The 21,629-nt window shown below is 47.0% G+C and overlaps 1 protein-coding gene and 1 pseudogene across 1 annotated transcript in view; both read right to left on the bottom strand.

Annotated features, from left to right (window-relative positions):
- The window catches only part of FLT3 (fms related tyrosine kinase 3), a 48,100-nt gene that overhangs the window by 10,235 nt on the left and 16,236 nt on the right, over positions 1 to 21,629 (bottom strand). Inside the window, exons 6-19 of the mRNA XM_025047083.1 lie at positions 21,329 to 21,456; positions 20,861 to 21,000; positions 20,606 to 20,764; positions 19,458 to 19,621; positions 12,025 to 12,128; positions 11,234 to 11,342; positions 10,800 to 10,978; positions 9,716 to 9,822; positions 9,431 to 9,563; positions 9,241 to 9,345; positions 6,272 to 6,382; positions 5,262 to 5,415; positions 3,425 to 3,507; positions 2,516 to 2,643 (exon numbers count right to left, since the gene is read on the bottom strand). Of these exons, the coding sequence (XP_024902851.1) occupies positions 2,516 to 2,643; positions 3,425 to 3,507; positions 5,262 to 5,415; positions 6,272 to 6,382; positions 9,241 to 9,345; positions 9,431 to 9,563; positions 9,716 to 9,822; positions 10,800 to 10,978; positions 11,234 to 11,342; positions 12,025 to 12,128; positions 19,458 to 19,621; positions 20,606 to 20,764; positions 20,861 to 21,000; positions 21,329 to 21,456 (1,804 nt within the window). The remainder of the gene's footprint in view (positions 1 to 2,515; positions 2,644 to 3,424; positions 3,508 to 5,261; positions 5,416 to 6,271; positions 6,383 to 9,240; positions 9,346 to 9,430; positions 9,564 to 9,715; positions 9,823 to 10,799; positions 10,979 to 11,233; positions 11,343 to 12,024; positions 12,129 to 19,457; positions 19,622 to 20,605; positions 20,765 to 20,860; positions 21,001 to 21,328; positions 21,457 to 21,629) is intronic.
- On the bottom strand, positions 6,940 to 7,058 carry LOC112480060 (annotated as a pseudogene).

The raw sequence follows: 21,629 nt of genomic DNA, 5'->3' as shown, positions 1-21,629 counted from the left end.
ACGGACATGGGTACTTCGTCAAGGTGTCTTATCTTTACCGGGCCGTGAGCAGTCATCATGAAGTGTGACCCACTCTGTGAATAACTGAGGGGCCCAGTTCTTCAGCTGCTGTGACTGCGGTCACTGTGCTGCTTCTGGAACATTCCCTGATGCCTGCTGTCCACTTCCCTCCCAGTCCTCTGCCCTGGCTCAGCCCCGTGGGGACCTGCACAGCCTGTCCGGGCGAGATCTGATTGGACCCCTCGGTGGCCTCCGGTCCTGTCTAGCCAGCCCCTCCCGCTTCAGGCACTTCCTCTGTGGGCTCTGCAGGTCACTCGCCTCTGTTCCCTTCCTGCCACGGTTCTGGTTCCTCCTGCAGCTCTGGGCTCTGTGCCTGAGCCCACTGTCATTCCCCAAGGCCGCGCCCTTGCATGCCACATCCTCCCCTGAGCCACTTCATCCGAGCTGACGGATACAACTGCCGTCACCCGGATCTCCAGTTTCGACCCCAACAGTTGTCTGAGCATCGTTAGGCACAGCCAAGCACTTCCCGGCTGAGCCCTGCTTTGCTGCCCGAGGAACCTCGCATTCGACATGTTTAGCTCACAACCTCTCTCAACAAACTTCCCCCTGGTTCTGCATTCTGACCCTTAGCCCACATTCCCTGCCGGTTTTCCTTCCAAAAGGCCTGTCTGCCCCTCCCCCCGGGTGCCTGTCCCTCCCCTGGGTTCCCAGAACTTACTGGAATACAATATTTATCGCGCTACAGTCTCATCTTTGGTGTGCATGTCTGCTTGTCCCTCTCCCCTAACGATGAGATCTGACTCTGTCCCGGCCCCTAGCATGGTGGCGCTCATCAGTGCTCACATAATGCTTTGAGGGAGTCACTGAACCTACAGGAGAAACTGAGGGCCAGCTGGAGAAGAAGGGGCAAAAACACACAAGTAACAGTGGTATGATGACTCAGAGGGGAAACGAGGAAAGAGGGTCTAAGAAACTGGGTATTCTTCAAAATTTTTCTATGATTACAAGCCCAGAGGTGGAAAAAAGCAGGGTGCCTTAGCCTCCGGGTGTGAGCGGTTTGGGTATTTACTTAACTACAGGCGGCAAACCAGGGCAGACGATCCAGGTGGGTACCACCCCTCGGCCCCTGCCAAGTCTACAAAGATACCTGCGAAAGCATCATCGTAGGCGGGCAGGTGAAGTACAGATGAAGAAACTCGAGACAAGGGGTCTCTGACAGCCGGTAGGAACATGAGAAGAACGTGCCACAGAGATGAGGGATGGGGAAACATTGAGACTAATTTTTTTTTTACCTATTGAGCGAGGATGCAAAAGAGGAGCAAAGAAGGTAACGGGCACTTTTAATATCCATGAGGGAAAAAAAAAAAAACCCTCAAGCTTCTAACTGGAGTCGTGTTCAATATGCGGATTACTTTGGAGAAAACTGACTTTTAAACATCGATTTTCTCCTATGAACACAGTAGAACTCATTTGTCATGGTCCTCTTTTTTGCCCGTTAATCGAGTATTACAGATTTCTTCACGTGGACTTGAGATGTTTCTTATTATGTTTATCTCAAGATGATTTCATAGGTTTGGTTGCTGTTGTGAGTAGAATTGTTCCCTGATCTTCGAAGCTCTTGATTTACTTCGCGTTAATCCGTTTTCGATTGAGATAGAATTGATGTATGACATTATACCGCAGGCTGTAATTTTTTAAAGGAAAAAATACGGTTGAAACGATTCCCTCCCAATTCAGGGAGAAAGAGAGAGGAGGCAAAGAGGGGAGGAGTGGAAGAGACGGGGAGGAAGGCAATGAAATAATCGAAGAAAAAGGAAGAGGAAAAGTTGGAGGAATAAAGAGGTGACGCCTGGTAAGCGGACGAGGACAGAAAGTAGCCAGAACGGCTGGGATCTGCTCGTGGGCAGGAGGCCCGTGAAATGTCAGATGACAGCCTGGCTGCAAGGCAAGTATAGAAGGAATGCGAAATGGAGGTAGAGACCAGGTTTGAGGCCGGAGCCGGGCCTTCTGGTCACAGCCCTAAAAGATCCGGGATTATCAGCAGAGGAGGTGATAGGCACCCAGGGCCGCCACCCATCACAGGACAGACGCTGAGAAACAGACAAAGGTGCCTAATGTGGCTGGCTTGGCAAGCCGAGGACAGGATATCTGAGCCTCCAGTCACCCCCCGGGCCAAATGCCCGTGGGGGAGGGAGTCACCTGACAACCTGAACCGTTTGAGGAAGGGCTGACACACCACCTCTGTGTGAGGAGGGATCCTTGGGACTTTCTACCTGGAAATTTGAGAGGACCGTGGGCAGCCTGGGAGGGCAGTGACAAGCATTACCTCATCAGGGCTCCCGAGTCTTAATACTGTAATTAACCCTAGGTGACTTCAACAGTGGATAAGGCCGGGAGAGACATGTTAAGGGATAGGAGTTAAAATAAACGAGGAAAAAAAAAAAAAAAACACCTCTCATTTTCAAAATTATCTTTCTCCTCGTTGTTAGTGTCTTCTTTAAAAGGAGCTTACCGACTTAAATTCCAGGAATTCCATTCCTTTGGCAACTTGATAAGCGAAGCAGAGAAGATCTTCAAACGTAAGCACATTCAAGTCGTCTTCGTCTTCCAGCCTTTTCTGGTTTTCGTATTGCGTTTCATCTAGAAGACAGAACGGGTCCTCATTTTTTGCCAAAACGCTAAGAAGCTGCCTTATTAAATCTCTACGAGGAGATTATTAAAGCCCCAGGTTATTAAAGTCTGTGCCAAGACGCACCAACGAAGCTCTCAGATCATCATCCTGCTGGCACAAGGGCCATGTGAGCTGAAGAGTCACCTAAAGATTCTTTTCTGCTCGAGAGATCAAGTAAATTTCCAGCGGCTTTGGTGAGAGATGGCTTCCTGATCTGCCAGGAACTCCAAACGCTCTTCTTTGGCGCTGGGTAGTTTAGTCACATTGAAAAAAGAATTAACATCAATCGACCTATCACGTTTTGTGAACCATATGATACACTCAACATTCGTCCACTTAATCCACCTAATAGTCCTTTGAGGAAGGTATGAATTAGGCCCATTTTACAAATGAAAACATTGTGAGTCAGGGGGTGAACTAATGTATTCAAAGTCATGAGCCGGAAAGTGAAGAAGCCAGAAGTGGACCCAGTCGCTGACTCAGAACTCACCATCTGTAATAGGGGCTCTGATTAATTTATGGCCAAATAAAATAACCCTCAGTGGTGAAACATTGACATAAGATTCACAATATACAAACCGTTGGGTCTTAACGACTTTTAAAGCAAATCTGCATTAGTGAGGCCTATAGATGAGAGTAGCAGAGAAAAGCACGTTTTTGCACTTACACGCTTTTTAAAAAAAATAGCAAACGCAGAACTCTTGTATTCCTTTCTATTTTAAAGTGCTGCTAATTAGAATAAAATATTACCTTCGGATTGAAATGAATTCCCATTGAACCCTGAGATGTGATCCGCATCCTGATGTATTTGAACGTCTCTCGAATCGGGCATACTATTAAAAAAAAATCATTATTTCATTATTTATGTTTTTCTTCTGAGTAGACATTTTGTAAAAAAAAGAAAAAAAATACAGTCCATCGAAGAAATGGATTCCAATTATAAACGGGCTTTTTAAATTAAAAGCGCAGCATCAACTTGTCCTTTTTTTTCTTGGTGTGGAATTAAAAACATCTGTGTAACTGAGCCGGTCTAACTGGGGAAGATGCGGGCCCGTTATCTGATGAAATCTGACGGCCTCCGTCCTCACCACGACTCTGCGAGCTGTGGTGTCCAAGCCACGTGTCACAGAAGAGAACTTAGGCCTCATGAGATGGACACGATTTGCAGAGACCACGGGGTCCGTAAAGACTGCCTCTAGGCCTCACACCTCGGCCTCTGTCTCTAAGCTCAGCCCGCTTTCCCCATCTCGGCTCCTGTCAAACAGGTCTAGAGACCTCCAAGTGTCCTACCATCCTCTTTTTTTCAAGGTGGCCTTTGTGAAGCTTGTTCCCTTTTCCTGTGAAATTAATAAGTAGTAATAATGACAATCTCTTCGATGGAGCTCTTCACTGAGAGCTTTAGATACGACGATTCAATTTACTCCAACCTAAAAGTTTACTCCAACTTACAACTTCCGAATCTTTGGAAAACGGCTAATGCTTTCCAGCCACAAATATTCCAAAAGGAATATTTAATACCCCAGCGACCGACTGAACCACAGGTGCGAAGCTCGCCAGCCGCGGTCACTGCTGGTCACCCACGTCTGACTCATTAGGACAAGCTCTCTGTTCTAGTGTACAGGTGACGTTACGTAACTTTCTCAGTTTCAGAATATGAACCGAGAAAGGAGGGTGGAAGGGAGGACCGGTGTGACGAGTGTGACTCGGGAAAGGGCAACCGCACAGAGACCTGTGTGGGGATCCCCGTGGGCTTTCCAGCTTTCAGAGGCTGGGTCTCCGCCCTGAAACTTATACACTCAGAAAACAAGGCTGGAATGGCCAGTGTGCCCTCCAAAAGTCCCCCAGGGAAGACATGAGCCTCTGACCAACGTGCCTTGAGGCTAAGGGAGAGTTTTCACGTGTGCAGGAAAACTGGGGAGCACTGCGGAGTGAGGGGTCACTCAGGACGCCCGCGGATTCATTCAGAAGGGTGTTCCACAGCTACGACATTCAAGTCGTTAGCGAAGAATTTCCAGACTTCTCCGGCCTGCATCTCCGCCTGCCTGGGACGAGAATCACGGAGGATTGGCACGGACGGGGGAGGGTACGAGGCGGAGCACGGAGGCAAATGCCACCGCTCCTTGATTCTGTCCCCATCACGTTACGCCAACGGATCCGTCTTAATTTCTTAAAATCCAATTCGTGAGTTTAAAGCTCTTCTGGGCAATACTCCCGGGACCTCTACAAAGATGTTCCAGGGCTTTGGGGAAAGGGTTCGTTCTCTCTACCGATACCTGTGTGTCAACCAGGGGGTCGAATAACGCACCTTTCCCCAAACCGGATGTGTGTTTGTGTGTGATTTAGGCCCAGATGGACAGTAGCCGGCTCAGCTACAGTCCCTGAACCAAAGAGAAAGTTCTCATCGTTTTAAATTGACAGGGAAACTAGCAAAGACGAGAGTAGGTCTAAGGACTCACGCAGATGACACAACGCTGGACTTGGCCTTTAGAAATTGGCCAGTGGGCGGGGGAAGTGAAAGAACGTTGTTGAACCATCATGCTTTGTGTTCTAGGGTGTACGATTAAGACACTGTGACCTAGTCTCTTACCTGGAATTTGGATGCGACTGGAAAGTAGGATAAAAACTGAAATTGTGCTCCTTGAAAATCTCTGTCCACGTCCTGTGAAATTTTTCTCTTTTACTTCTTAGATAGTTGAGAAGGTCACCATAGCAACAATATTCAAAAATCAAGTAAATGGGTCCTGAAATAGTGACAGTTTTCACGATGGGTACACAAATACCAAAATGATTTTTTTCAGATGTCTGGGTAGCAGAGAACACACCCTCTGAGAGTTCACTTCTCCTCTGACTCAGGGAGAACGCAACTTTTTCTGAGCCTAACCCTTCTTACCCTTGAAACTCAACTTCAGCTTTTTGCTCTAACCCCGTTGGAAAGCAGTATCTTCTTGCCTTGTTGGCCTTTGGTGTACGTGTGGCCTCACCAATAACCCCTGCCCGCCTAGATGCTCCAGTTTGCAATCGGAAATAATATGGATAACGGGCACTTGGTAAATATAGGCTGATTTGTTCTTTGCCTGCGGAGGGAGAAATATATTCCTAATCTCCCTTTAGGTCCGTTTTCTCTTCTGTTAGCCCCAATTCCAGGCAGGCTATCCCGGATAGGATAACCCTCGGGCACATCGCTCTGGAATTTCTAGGCAGAAGCGAGAGACTCAGAGCGCATGCTGCCCTGAGATCTGGGAAAACGAGCTTTGAAATCTGCCTTGGCTGTGTGTCTTTGAACCGGCCCAGCCCGGGCAGTGGCCCAGCTCGGTGGCCGTTCTCAGCACTGCATTCACGCCTGCTTCCCAGCTGGGGAGAGGCAGAGAGAGAAACGACGAAATGGACTTTTGGTGCAGTGCCAGCTGCTAAGGAGCTTAGAATCACGTGCCACATCCCAAAAGGGAGAGGCCTCCTCTACGCGGCCCATCTGATGGCAGTACACGCATGTCTAATCCCACTGTGACTGAGAAAAAAGGAACCGTGTGACAACAGGTGTCCTCTTTGCCTTCAGGCTGAAATATTTTTGACTGGGAGTTTTCAGGGGGAATAGATTACCTGTCTGTGTGCACGCCCCCAGCAAATTCACAATATTCTCGTGGTTTCCCAGATGAGTCATCATTTTGAGTTCAGACATGAGAGCTTCTCTTTCGGAATTGTCTGCTTTCTCTATCGAAGGAAGGGCATAAAAAAAATAAAATAAAATGCAAAATTAAAAAATAGAAATTTTAGGTCATTTAATGCATCAAAACGTTCCTCAGTTTTCGGAGCAGGTCCGCATAAAAATTTCAAAAGTACATAAACTAATACGTGCATTTGGAATAACAATATGCTGTGTTTTCAGAAAGAATTCCAAAGGTTGTAGCATAAAAGTTGAATCTAATAATGTGCCTTTCTACTGGATGCTTCTCTGTCTACCAAAATGAAAGTCCTTGATATTGACCTTCAAAAAACAAAACAAAATAATAACGATAATAATACATGCTTACTGATGAGCTCAAACGTCTTGTGTCATTGAGGCTGATGTGCCGGTGGTCAGGGCACCCTTGCCCAGGTGGGTGCCAGACCCTAGAGGCCACGGGAAGGTCTTTGGACTCCCCTCCCCAGGCTCCGGGCACCAGGCAGCCGGTGCCCACCCCTCTGCTGACTTATTTTTTTCTTACAAACATGGTGACTTTTCTTTACATTCCATGAAGATTCGTTTTTTGTTTTTGTTTTTGTTTTAATACCCTCAGCACCTGGTCATCCTAGGTGGTCTCCCATCCAAGTACTAACCAGGCCCGACCCTGCTTAGCTTCCGAGATCAGACGGGATCGGGTATGATCCGGGTGGCGTGGCCATAGACATTCCTTGAAGATTTGATAAGCAATTTCCAGGTCTCACGATTTTGTCCTGGGAGGGATCCTAACCATCAGGGTCACCCTTATTTCCAGCATCTTGGTTTGGGGCGTGCGACCCTTCTTCACTCGTGCACTGTGACCAGCTAGCATTTCATGTCTTCCACTGGCTCGTGTTTGATAGAAATGTGTGGCTTTCACTTGTCCCCCGTCTTATTCTTCATGGCCAAAATAGTATATTTTATGCTTAACTTTATAAAAGTGTTTTTATATGCCATTACCTGACATTCATTCATTCATTCATTCATTCATTCATTCCTGAGTATTTATTGTCTCAATGCCTCATACTATGTATGAGGCAATGTGCCAGGCATGGGGATGGGGGGTTAAGAAATGACAGACAAGACACAGCTCCTGTCTTTCTGGAGCTCAGAGTCTCCTGGGAGAGGGAGACAGGTGAATAAACAATTACGATCTAATGTGATCAATACAATGTGGCAAATGAACGTAACGGTGCTGTGGGGTCCCACCAAGGGGACATCTACCCTAGCCTTAGGAGGGGTGGGTGGGGAAGGGGACACCAAATGTCTATGCTGAGACCTGAGGACCACAGGAGTTAGCCAGGTGAAGAACGCACAGCGAGGGGCCAGAGAGAAGAACTTTTTATAGTGAAGCAAGAGAATGAGCAAAGACCAAGAGCAAAAGAGAGCGGAGCATCACAGATACAGACCCCACCTCGTGAGGCTTACAGACTAACGGGCAGATTAAGACAGTAACTGAACACTTAAAGGTCATAATTACATATTGGTGATGACCCCTGGCGGGGGTGGGGGTGGGTAAAAAGTCTACAGAGAGCCAAGACAGGCATACGGCCTGGACCTTGATCTCATCCCCGGTGTGAGAGGGTCCCCTGAGGAAGTAATATTTAAGCTGAGACCTGGAGGAGGAGCTGGGCAGAGCTCGGGGGCGCTTGGAGGAACCGAAAGAAGGCTGCGAGCTTGGGGCGGGGTGGGGAGCCGCCACCAAGCCCCGCGGGCCCCTGTGGGGTATTTCGGGAGTAGCTGAATGAGACTGGAAATGTTACGTAGGAAAATGACAGGATCCGCTTTGCACTTCATAATCGTCACTTGGGCTTCTTTCGGGGTAGAGACTCTGAAAAGAGGTAGCAGTGCATAGCAGGAAAGTTGACAGGAAGCGCTTCTGGGGCGTTAGGATGGGGACCCTGTCCAGGATGAGCCCTGGGTTTCCCGATCGCCCGACTGTGGAATGCGGCTGATCATGGGCGCTTGTGCCCGTCACTGAGGACGGCACGTCAAGGGAGGAACAGGGTTGGAAGAATTTGCTGGATGAGCTGAGTTACAGGGACTTTTGAGACATTTGCATACAGGGCCTGACACTCAGACGAAAGACACAGTCATGAACCACTGGTGTCTGGGAGAAGGTCCCGGGTGTGGCTGAGATGGCCCAGCAGGGCGAGCGTGGGCAGTGACAACGGAAGGAGACCCAGGAGCGAGCCTTCGAGAACTCCACTAAAGAGCGGGGTCGGAGACGAAGAGCCGGCAAAGGGCTGCGAAGGACGTGGAAACCGGAAGGACAAAGGCCCTTAAAGATGGAGAAGAGTCGATCGTGTCAATTCGGGCTAAAAATTTCAAGTCCCGTGAGGACTGAAAAACGCCCATCGGACTTGGTTCATTGGAGGCCATCCATCACTTACGCCCAAGCCAGAGAGGCGCTGTCGCCAAGTGAGCGAGGCTAAGGGGACAGAGGGCGGTGGGCCCCAGACGGGAGTGGAGGGAGCAAGGGGTGGTGAGCGATACGGAGTTCCAGCTCGCTCTTCTACCCAGTGTCTATGCCGAAATGGCTGAAACAGCATCCGCCTGTAGCAACAGTATCCCCAAATACCAACAACATATCGAGCAGTACTCCATGGGGATTCCTGTCTGACAAGCCAACAACAAAAACAAAAACCTGAACGAGAAAGAAGAAGTAGAGTTTGGGGTTCGCGACCTGCATCTTACAATCACGACTTGGCTGACACTAAGCCCAACTCCCTCCCTTTGCAGCCTTGAAGCACAGGCAAGTGGTGGCCACAGAAATGACGGGAAAGAGAGGTGAGAGGTGAGAGGTGAGAGGTGAGAGGTGAGAGCCTGCATGGCCCATCCGGGCAGCTGTCATTGTACTCGACTGTACCTTTCAGCATTTTGACCGCAACTTGAATGGAGACTCCTGTTTTGCTAATTCCGTAAGCTGTTGCGTTCATCACTTTCCCAAAAGCTCCTGATCCTAGCACTTTGCCTGCAAGATAAATGGCGAGTGAGTGCATGTTCTGAGTGCACAGAAGGGAGATGCTACAGAAACGTCTGGAACATTCGATTCTTACCGAATTCTAGATTTTCTCTTGGAAACTCCCATTTGAGATCATATTCGTATTCTCTGAAGTCGATGTAGAAGTATTCATTATCCGAAGAACCGGTCACCTGTACCATTTGCAGCTGGCTTTCATACCTAAATTGCTTCGGAGATGAAATAATGAGTCAATTAGCAATTGGCAGTTCTTCTAAAACAGGAAACAATGAGTTTTTACTTGTTTTTTTGGTTGGTGTTTTTTTTGTTTCTTTTTTGTTTTTTTTTGTGTTTTTGTTTTTGTTTTGTTTTTGTTTTTTACCTTTTTGTACTTGTGACAAATTAGCATGGTTAAAACGGCAATGAAGGGGAGACAGAGCCCTAGGGTTGCGTAGAATGAGATGTTGTCCCGGAGAAAACGGAAGGGATCTGCAACAAAAGAGTGTCACGAAGCAGTGCGTTAGCATCCCCGACTGACAGCATAGGTAAACGCCCGCCATAACCCTTTGAGTCGCCATGATTGGCAGCCCTTTCCAAATACAAGCTCTCTACAAGCACCCCACGGCTCGAAGAAAATAAGGCAATGGTTGCATAGAGCAGCGAGCGGTCCCCAACCTTTCTGGCACCAGGGACCGGTGCTCCTACGATAATCTTAACACCTGAAGATCTGGAGCGGAGCTGAGGCGGTGATGCTAGTTCTGGGAAGCGCTGCAAACCCACCTCCTGCTGTGTGGCCTGGTTCCCAGAGGGGTCCGTGGCCCCGGGGGGTTGGGGCCCCCTGGCATCAAGGACACACTTCCTTCCTAGAAAATTTTAAATGATTCCGAACCCTTTCTTAGAAATCAATTCCTAGAGTTATAAGAATCACATCTATTTAATCGGATATACGAGTCGGATTAAAAAAAAATAACTTTGTGTTCCCCCTATGAAGATACTGTGTGAATGTGGAGAAGGTAGTTTGGGTTGCTGGTGACTCTAAGTGGTAAGGATAGGGGGCCACGTTTCAGAATTGCTTAACTCAGGAGGGCTCTAGAAAACAAACGAAAAATTATAACACAGCAGACTAATGGCAAAAAAGGAGATTAAGCAAAAGGGAAAATGGTAGCGACGCCAAATTACTAAATCTGTTTCTCAAGAATCGGGTCTTTCGGGAGATATTGTTGGAGTTTATGGTTCTACCCCAACACTCGACGCATGAGTCATGGGGACGTCAGCTCCCTCTGCCCCTAAGCGACACCATGGTGTACCTTCGGTGGGGATTCCTGTCTGACAAAAAGCCCTCTCGGGTTACACGTCGTGGAACCTCTACTCTCTTGTAAAATTCCCCAAAGAAAAGAGAAGGACAGGGACTAATTCTAGTGGGAACTTCCTGAATGCGGTGCCTTACGATAGCGCCTGCTGTGTACCTGGTGAGTTTAAAAGGATCGTTTCACAGGACGTGCCCAGGGAATTGTATGCACAGCACTTCACCAGAAACCCTTTGACGGCCTCGGTCATGTTCAGAGTACTGCTCGAGATCCACTGCCCGAACACTTTCCTGTTAGCCTTTTTATTCCAGATGCCTTCCGTGATGTCTTCCGTGCAGCTGAAAAGAAACAGCAGACAAGGGGAAATTAGACAGGTGGCGCCATCAGACCGATGGGCTCGCAAACAGACGCATCTATGCTGAGTGATCAGAAACCATGGAGGACCATGTAGAATTATGGTGAACTCGGAAGGCGAGCATTTAAAACACGTCATTGTGTCTTCTGAAACTGTATTCGCGAGAAAGGGCCAATGCGTCAGAGAGAGTGTGAGGTTCATGTTCTTGCAACAGGAGGGACGCCGACGTCTGTATTACTTGGGAGACGTGTCTGAGCATTTCTTCCAGGTCCAAGACGGTAACGGGTATCCATCCGAGGAACAGGAAGCCTGACTTGCTGACGCCTCGGCTAGCACCTGAGGTTTCCCTGAAGAGAATAACATGGACAATGAGCACGTGTGGCATGGTACTTTCCAGAAATGGTTTCGAAGTCAGCTTCATACAGGCGGCCTGGTTACTCTGAGCGGTCTGTGCTTCTGGGAGGGTGTCTCCTGCAGGGCGACTCAAGACATCTGGTTACTCCCTCTTTCCCGCTCGTCACGGACCCTTCCGCAAGGCAGCCCTGCCCCCTATCTGCGGCACACCACTTTCCCGTAGCCAGGCTCTGCATAGAGCTGAGGTGTAGACCTCTATCTACCCGCCCACTTCAAAACAACTCTTGGCTTCACGGGTATCTGCAAAAATTCCAGCGAAACGTACTCTCATCTTTTTATAGACCAGAGATACAAAAGTCGTCAAAACAAGTAAATGACAGGTAATACGACTTCTGGCCTTTCCTTAACATGACCTTCCAAAGGACTAACGTCAGTAAAGGTCACGAATAAAACAAAGAAGACACGGAACAGGTCTCTTAGCCTCAAAGGATGAAACTGAAAGAGATATATGTATAAATAAAGCCAGGAGATGTCAAAGTAACATTTCAAAACACTTCCGTATATAAAAAGTTTTATAGCATTCCCTCTACGCCATTACTTAGCTCTTTCTGGTCATAGTTAATAAATCATTAAGAAGCTATAAGATTAAAAATTGAATTTGACAATATAACTTACTTCTTATGTTCAGCGTGAATGTTTTTGTGAACTGGGCGTCATCATTTTCCGCATGGAATATGTATTCTCCTGGCTGGTGTTTATGGTTGCAAAACTTAGATAGGCTGTTTGGAAAAGAATTAAAGACAGACTTAGCTCAATTCTTATAGGACATGTATGCACGGGAGCCATCTCCCTGGAGACACTCGGTCTCCGAAGTTCAGTAAACAAGGTAGAGTCTGTGTGCGAGGCCCTTGCTGCTCCAAGTGCAGTCCCAGGACAGGCAAGGTCAGCATCGGGATGGTCTGGGAGCTCGAAATACAAAAATCTCAGGCCCGCCTTCAACCTGCTGACGTCGGAGCCTGCATTTTAAGATGAGCTCCACGGGACTCATACGCACGTGAAATGTTAAGAAGCACGGATCCGGGCTGGGAGCCTCAGAAGGTTCCCGTCCCTACCGGGTTAGTCCATTTCCCAGAAACCCAGAAGAACCTCCATGGGGGGAGGAGCCAGCGACTGAAAGAATAGCTCTCTGACATTGGTCAAAGCGGGACCTATGACCAACACAGACAGCAACTAACAGTGATGAGGGATTTCCACTGAGTTTGTACAGAAACCTTTGGGGGGGTCTCAGCAGGCTCCAGCACCCACTGGGAGGGCTCACCAACCGCTCAACGCATTCTGACACGGATAACGATCTCAGTCAGGGCTTGTCCGCCTTGCCCACGGGGCATACGGACGCTGGCTGTCACAGTGGGATGTGGGTGGTGTTGGACAGGTAGGGTGCTGGATACACCTTTGTGCATTGGAGAAATAGAAAAAACTTCCCTTAGATGAAGAACATCTAAGGCTTTTTCAGAAGGTAGTTAATCAGGCCTCCTCTGTGGAACCTTGAAGTTAAAAAAAAAATGACCGCTTTTTCTAGTAGGTGCTGGGTGGAAACGTCAACAGCAGAAGGCTGAGTAGAGGCGGGCCATAAACTAGGAGTCCTGTGGGCTGCAAAACACCCATAAAATATGGCTCCTGTCCTCAGAACGATCGTAACCCAGGTGGGGAGACAAAACCCACGTCAGGGGAATAGTCAAAGCGTTAAATAGAATCGGGCCGATAGAGGACCAAAGGATGCAAGGCCAGCGCTGCTGAGACAAGCTCTGAGGACTCCACGAAAAGGGGGACCTGAGCTAGGTCTTCGTGGATGAGTCGGTTTTAGTGAAAAAGAAAGAAAAGACTTCTGAGGAGACTTCTGAGACACGAGACGGGAACTCGAAGGCCACAATGGGGAGTGACCGGGAGACCTCTAGACTGGAGCAGAGATGCATCTTGGGAAAAGAGGGCTAAACGGGTAGGTGAGGCCGACTGACCGGGGACCTCGGAAAACCAGCTTCATTATTTAGACCTGATGGAGAAAGGAGAAGATCCTGTAGACTTCGGAGCAGGAGAGGGACAGCGTGACCAGCACTTTCACTTAGACCGATGGCAGGAGAAGAAGCCTGTCGGAAGTACGTAGGCAGCTGTTGTAACCCAGGAATGCATTCGTGCGCTCACGCATTCATTCATTCATCCTCCTGTCATCGGTGGAGGCTATTCGTGGGGGGGATCGGGGAGACCCCAGCGAGTCAGAAAAAAATAGATTTATGTTCCCACAGAATTTACAGCTCGGTGGCGAAGGCAGATGGGCCGAGAAAGCAGTCACGGTACACGGTGAGAATTCCAGTGGGAGAAGGAGAAGATCAGATTCCGGAGTTCAGAGCGTGGAACAATGAGTGTCGTCTAAGGCAGGGAAACAGGAAAGGAGAGGAAAGAGGGACCCCAAGAGGCGCCCCCAAGAAAAAAGAGCTAGCAGCAGCTGGACTGCATATGCAAATGAGGAAGGGAAGAGCATCCCAGCGGATCCCCAAAGGTTGAATCACAGTCTTAGCAACTGATGAGCAGCTCAGAGCCCATGTTTATCTGACCCCAGAGTTATGCATCCTTAACTTCAAGGCGAAAGGAAATTCTGACGGCTTATAGCGATGAGAGAAACTCACAGCTCTGGCCCGTCCGAGTTAGCATTCAACAAACTTCTCGTTTGTCTTATCGACAGGAAGGCTGAAGTAAAAAGGGGGTGGGCGAAAAAGGAGAGGGGGCGTCGGAAGTACAATCTGCCAGTTATAAAATAAGTCACAGGGATGTCAACAACGGCGTAGGGAATAGAGAACATAATACTGTCATAACTGTGTACGGTGACAGATGGGTACTAGACTCATCGGGGGCGTCACGTCATGCGTTACGTAAATGTAACCAATATCATATTGTATATCGACTCTCCTGGAAAAAGTTTTTTTTAAAAAAAAAGAAGTAGAAAGGGAATTTCTTATCCTGACCTACTTCTGCAAGAAAGGAATGGCCGGCAAAATGGAAGTGGTAGGAAGCTTGAGAGACAGCTAAATAATAACCCGAGGGAGAAAAGGAAATCACCCAGACTTTAAGGGACAGGGTTTAAGCGTTCCAAGACGACAAAGATGTGAGCGTCTTTCAGGGAAAATAGAATTCTCCCCGGACCATAGCCAAAGACCCTGAAAAGGAACGAGAGAGAAGATAAGGAAAGAAGAAGCTGTGTGGCTGGCCAGGGACCCTGCCAAGGCCACCGGTCCATTTGATAGAAAAAGCAATTACCGATATAACCAGTGATTATCACGCAGCCCGAAGCAAGAGGTTTGTGAACACTCTCCTTTCCAAATCTTTGGTGCTATCTCACTGGGAGCGCTCTGGCCAAGGCGTAAACGAGATAGGACCCAAAATGTCCCCACCCCTCATAAATGGCCTGAACACAAGGTGACTGCCCAGGTCCTTTTAAAATGCTTGTGCTCCTGTGCATGACGCTCAACCCTCACAACAGCAACAACCGTGTGGCTGAGCCTCCTCCGGAAATTCCAAGGGGACTCACAATTAGGTGGCCGGGAGAGTCAAAGCTTCCTCTTTCTCCTAGTGTTTTTCTAAAAAAAAGCCAGCCGGCATGAGATGCGGACGAGCAAACTGGAGTTTACAGTGACGTCATACCTTGGTGACCGAGGTGTATTCTCATTACGACCACGATAAGGGTTTTCTCCCCTATACGATCAAAATACAGGTCATTTGTATTTTCCATTCGGTGCCTCGAGGGCAGGGGGAGAGAAAGGATAGGCTCTTTCAGGAGCTACAAAGGAAAAGGGGCTTTATTCAAAGACCAAGGGATTATCAAAGTCACATCAGAATGCAGAGAAGAAGAAAGCGGGTTTTGGGGAAGCTGAGAGAGAGCCAAGAGCTGACCAGACTGAGGTGGCTTTACAAGCACTGAAGGACACCTGATCAGGAAGTGGGTGATCCTATCTCCCTCAGACAGAAGTTTCGCTGGGGCAGGGGGGAGTACAGCCGGCTGAGGTTGAATCTGATCTGTTTGAATTTCTGTCCTGAGTTAGATAAAGAGAGTGGGGGAGGGTGGGCAGGTGGGGGAGGGAGAGAGGTGCCGACGATTTTATTTTAGTCTCTACAATACCATGCTCATTTAAATTTTATCTCGGGGGTGCCGACAAACCTGGGGGCGTGGTATGACCATTAAAGAAGGCTTCGATAGCAAAGCATGGCCCAGCTCATAAGGAGGCACGCTTTCATTTTTAAATAACCAAGGCACGAGCTTGCATTTTTGAGAATCTCGTACTTTGGAAATGAGTCAGCGTCAAACAGAGGCTTCGGAGTTGACGTTTTTTGCTGGAATCTCAACTCCGCCATTGCCCAGTGGGGTGACCTTGGGCAAGTCACCTAACATCTCTGTTCCTCAGTTTGCTCATCTGTGAAATGCAGATAGTGATAGTATCTGCCTCATATGGTTACTGGAGAACGTATTGTTAAGTTTTTACGAAAGTGGTTTCATATAAAGCGCCTATAATAGTGCCTAGTACATAAGAAACACAGTATATGGATTAGCTTATCATTATTATGAGGCTTATTAAGTCCAGCAATCATTTTAAATAAAAAAAAACTTTAGATGCTTTACTCTGGGGTATACAGTAAGTGAGAAAATCACATTAAAATAAAAAGAACAATGCAAAGATGCCCAACAACAGGAATTAGTGAAAATTTTCTAAAAAAATGGAATACTATGCCACATTAAAATGATACTGTAACAAATGTAAGATATAATAATATACTTATTAACGTAGAAAGACAATATTTTAAAATGAAAAACCAGGTTGTAATTAATTTTATGTTTGTACAAAAACCTCTATTTATATGTTTCTATCATGGTGGAATTATGGGGGTTATTTCCATTTTTATTTTAAAGGCAATTTCAGAAAACAAGAGTGAAGGGAATTGACCTTGCCCCGTGTAATTGGTCTAGCAACTCAACCCATATCCCGTATTTCATAAAATGAGATTATGAGGATTAAAGGAGATAACCCACATAAAGGACTCTGCACATTGTCTGGCACACGGCAAGAACGCAAAGAAGTTTCTTCTGTTCTCAGTGAGTATATGGTTAGTACTTGCCAGCTGAGGGGGGCAGGGCTGGGTTGGAGACCCTGCACCCTAACATTTTTTCCTTCCTTTCTGTAAATGCTCAAGGCTCATCATCTCCTTCAGAAAACAAAACAAACAAACAACAAACAAAACCCAACCCTAGCAAGAGGCTCTCCAGGCTTCTGTAATCATATATCACTTATTGATTTGAGAGCTTGCTTTTCCGTTCGTTCCAGAGAAGAAACGTGTGTCCTCACCTAGAACCCAGCCGACTGCCACAATGCAGTGACCTGTCATTGCTGAGTCCATGTCCGTTACGGGCAGAGCTTAGACTTGGAGAGTCGGGAAATTAAATATTTTGGGGAAAAGAAAAACGCAAGCATAGGGCGAGCCCAGGAGAGTCTTGCAGAAGAGATTACTAAATAACTATAACCTTCTAATAAGTTGGAGTTTTTTTCTTTTTAGCATGACACTAAGAAAAGCTAAGGTAGGTTTGTTTGTAATTCATCCTACAGAGATAAGAAATTAGGCAAACTAACGGATGAAATAGCCTACGACCACTTCTCAAGACCAGGATGTCAGAACTGCCAGGAAGTTATAATTTAATAACGTGTATACACATAAAGGCAAGCCTTAATCGACTTGGGTGTAAAATTTGAGGAAGTAAATTGCAGAAATGAAGCTGCGAAGGTAGAGAAGCTGGAGAAGCTGACAGGCCCAGCACACACACTGCTGCCACCACACCAAAGCTTTCTTCAGGAGTCGTGTGGTTGCCACAGACTTTTCGGTTGCCTGTAAACACTTGTGTCGCTCAGACTGTAGTCTCCCGCGACACGATTAAAACACTGTACTCCGCCAACAAACGTCAGTTAGATGAAATCGTCGAATCTAGGTAGGATGCTCACTGTACTACTCTCTGGGTGTGCTGGTAATATGGAAACTTTTTATGATAAGAGAACTCAGATTATAGTTTAGTCTGCCTCCCCCTATCTCAACGCAGAGCCTCATGTGGAGAGCAGAAGACATTTAGAGTGCTCGTGTTCGAATTTTTGCTCGTTTATTTTTTATGCAATATTCTGACCACCTTTTTCATGAAAAAGGAGGTGTGGTGACACCTTCCCTTTTCGTCTGTATGAAGCGGCCTGTCACCCCTGGTGTGTCATTATCAGCGACAAACACTGTAGCTCTTCGAGAACTTTTTAAATAAAACGAACACTGAGAGCTGAGTGGTGTGGCAAGTGCCATCTGTTGTTCCTTGCACTGCGAAAAAGACGCATGCCCCTGACTGATCGTTGGCCCTGAGTGGCTTTCCCGGGGTGATGATGATTCGATCATTTATTCAACGCCCCTTGACTGAAGGAGTCGTTATACAAAAATAGGGAAATGTCAGAAAGCCTGTCCTTATGGAGCTTATAAACTCACTGGTGAGATTCGGCACACAAAGAGTCGACTGTGTCACCAGGTCACGACGCATGAGAGGTACAAAGCACTGTACCTGGCTCGGGATCCGCCCCGATCCATTCATTTGGCTACCGAGTTGTAAGGTAACTACGTGGGGTCAGGAGAGCAGATCGTGATCATATACCGAAACCAAATTAACTAGCCCGCTAGATCGGCCCACGACCCATGTATCGGAGACATGGTCCTCTAACCAACGATTTTGTAAAATCTCAAGACCTTGTGACAGATGTCACCAGCTCAGTTGCAATGATCTCCCAGGTGGCCTCTGGCACTTGATCCTACCTGAGTAAATTTGGGTGGGGGGCTGGAGGAAAGAGACATTACCTTATTCGCTCCTGTGGCCCCTCATGGCATCAAGCCCATAAGAAGATATTAAAGGAATATTTGTTGAACTAAATTGAACTGGTGTTCTATCTGCGAATGGGGTTCAAAAGAGACCCCCATGATGCTAAGAGCTTCTCTGACACTGAGTTACAACACAAAGGTGGCGGGCAGTGACAGCTCTGATACCCTTCTGAACACGGGCCCGTGGTGGTCAAGTCAACCAGGAAGAACATTTCAAGTTCTCAACATCCATGTTAGTTCTCTATAGCTACCACATTGCAAGCACAGAACTAGCCAGACCCGTGACAGGAATCACAGCAGAGGTTGTCATTAAACATGCAGAATCTGGACGTTTTGCCCCAATTTTGCTTCCGCGTGCCTGGAACGGGATCCAGGAATCCACACTCTAACATCTGCCCAGATGATTTCTGTACAATTAGTTTATGGCCCGGACACGTGTTGACAATGATTTAAATATTCCAGGCCATTGACATGCTCGAGAGAGAACAAGTGCCTCTCTGTCACTCACAGTCTAGCCCGAAACCACGTACCACGGGATTCATTTTAAGAGGTGTCATAGCTATAGAAAATATAAGAAAAAGGTTGTTTTTTTTTTGTTGTTTTCCATAGAGGGACTAAAGAATTTCTCCCCTAAGAGAAACTCGAGTACGGATGTACAAATCCCCAGGAAAATGAAATTTTCCTCGGGCCTTTATTAATGAGCAATTTCTACATTTGTATTTTTTTTTTTTGAAAACTTAAATCGATACACCCGCAGGTAACGTTTTGCTGTTTTGAAGGGGTTTTGTTTCCCTCATCATCTGCAAACGTGCCGAGGGAGACTCGGTGTTCTTACTGCGGCACATTGTCTCAAATAGGAAGCAACACTCTGGTGACTCAGAAAATGCCGAGGAACCTTACTCAAACTCACGGGACGCTTTCTGTTTTGTGTGTGTGTGTGTGTGTGTGTGTGTATGTGTGTGTGCACGTACGCACGTGCACGGTGGCTCACGCCATCTGAACTGATTCCACGACTGTCTTTCCTGTGTCCTTGCATCTGCTGTTGATTTTTTCATCTTCGGTGTCAACTCGATCATATGTGAACTCACAACACGAAACCACCCTTCCGTTAAAGCAGCCGGAAGAGCTGGGCTGAGAATGTGTGCGAGTCGAGATGCTCTGTTTGGCCTCACCTGTACCCGTCGTCAAGGCCACTTTGTTCACAAGGAAAAGATTTTCGGGAGAAGGTCCACGTACATCTGATTTGCGGATATGCTTTAAACTTGACAGAAAAACAAAACTCTTCATACTGGTCAATTTCATAATCCTCCCTTGTTTTGGAAGCATTTATAAATCCCTTTTCTGTAACAAGAAAAATAAACCATTTATAAGTTAGATAATGAAATGCATATGGAAACATATTGAGATGATAAGTACATTTTTACTCATGGGTTTAACGCAAGAAAGCGCAGATGTAAATTTGGGTAAAATTTAAATCACGCTACAGGTCAGATTCGATAGTCCGACAAGAAACGCAGACATATCCCGTCATAAGCCTGAGCTGGGCACCTTCGGAGTCAAGATTCCTCTAAGAATTGAATGTAATCATTGACTCTTTTTCCCGAAAATACATATAAAGAAGCCTACAGATTTTGCAATTTCCGGAGGTTGAAAGAGCCCCGCCAGCTCAGCTGACCACGTACAGAGAAGGGGTCCTCAGCCAGAACTGCTCACAGTGACATGTCCCACGTAAAATGACCTCAGGTCACAAGTAAAAGAATGCTCTAGCCAGCAACACTCGCAAAGTTTCCCGTGGAACCTTCGTTATGAGTGCGATAAGAGAAGGTCTTCATATCGTGGCATTTTCGTGAGGGCCGAAGGCTGCCACCGAATCTGAGGTTATTTAAAGCGTGATCATTTTCAAATCCTCCAGATCCCACCCAAATTTCAATGCATGTAGGGGCTTGTCCGGTTCTCTCGGTCGCTGCTCACTGCCCTCTCTGTAAGTTCTTACGTGCCCGATTGTGTCAAGGACCATGGGGTAGAAGGAATCACCCCTGCCTGACCTTACAAAACTTACAGTCTACCGGAAGACAAAATTCCACACCCAGATGGTCACCTTACAATGCAGTAAGTAGGAAGACGGTGACATTCAAGCGGGCTCGCTTTAACTGGCAAAGAAGGGAGCGGGCAGCTGAGATCTGCAGAGCTGTTTGAATTCAGTGACTTTCTCAGCGTTTCCAATGCAACGTTAAGTCGAAATCAGAACCGGTGGCACACGCCTCCCAGTCGACACTAAAGCGACTAAAATTACGAGGGAAGAAAAGCATGAGCAGCCCGCTTTACCTATGACGGTGACCAGAGCCGACTGGCTGGCATGCTCGGAAGAACGGCAAGTGTAATACCCGGCATCATTTCTTCCCGCTGATGATACAAAAGCAAACAGAACCCGTATCATAGTTCTGTTTGTGGAATAGGTACTCATCTCAAAGTAGCTGCCCTAGGTTTTAACAAAACAGAGTGAATTTAATGATTTCAACCTAGACTATCGGTTCACGGTTTCTGGATCTTCAGAAGGCAAACGCGGGGCTGTTACCTCGTCCAGCGCTTTATTTCCTAACTCCCAGCTGAGCCCGAATCTGTGGTTTACGTGAACGGCTTTGCACCTGACCCATAAAGGTTCTCCCACTTTAAGAAATAATTGCGGCGATGTGGTCCGAGGACTCTGATTTAGATCTAGGAGACAAGAAGGTCCTGAGTCAGAAAAAAAGTGATTTTCTTCTTCACCGCAAACTACATCCCGAATATTCTGAAGATGTTCAAAGATGTGAACGTCATCTCGAACGTTACGAACCTCTTATGATGTTATTCATCTTTAAAATTAGTAAGTGAATCAATCTTTTATGATCTTATTAAATCGCGTAGCAGTTATAGAATCCGTTACAAGTAGTAGGAAAGAACAGGAGGGTTTCAGAAGTCAAACGATTAGGCTGTCACAGTTAGTCCTGGATCGTTTCTAAGGAATAGTCGCTAAGAATGGAAATCCATAACATCATGGTCTTACCTATCGTGAAGAGCTTCGTACATTCCCTCCCCAGCTCATTGCTTGCGCAGCACTTTATGTCTGTGCCAAATAACTCGTAGAGGACGCTCGCCTCCTTTGTAACAACAGCTGGGCTTTCTCCCGTACAGCTACGATTAGAAAATAAATGTCATTTCACTAAACACGGTTTAAAATTACAGATGATCGATCTACCGGATGATCCAGCAATCCCTCTACTGGGTATTTCACCCCAAAGACTTGAAAACTCATATCCGAAAAGATATTTGCACACGGATGTTCACAGCAGCATTATTCACAATGG

Source organism: Pteropus alecto, unplaced genomic scaffold, assembly GCF_000325575.1.
Source record: "Pteropus alecto unplaced genomic scaffold, ASM32557v1 scaffold80, whole genome shotgun sequence".
Lineage (NCBI taxonomy): Eukaryota > Metazoa > Chordata > Mammalia > Chiroptera > Pteropodidae > Pteropus > Pteropus alecto.
The sequence above is the reverse complement of the archived record's forward strand: the minus strand, read 5'-3'. Positions and strand labels throughout refer to the sequence as shown.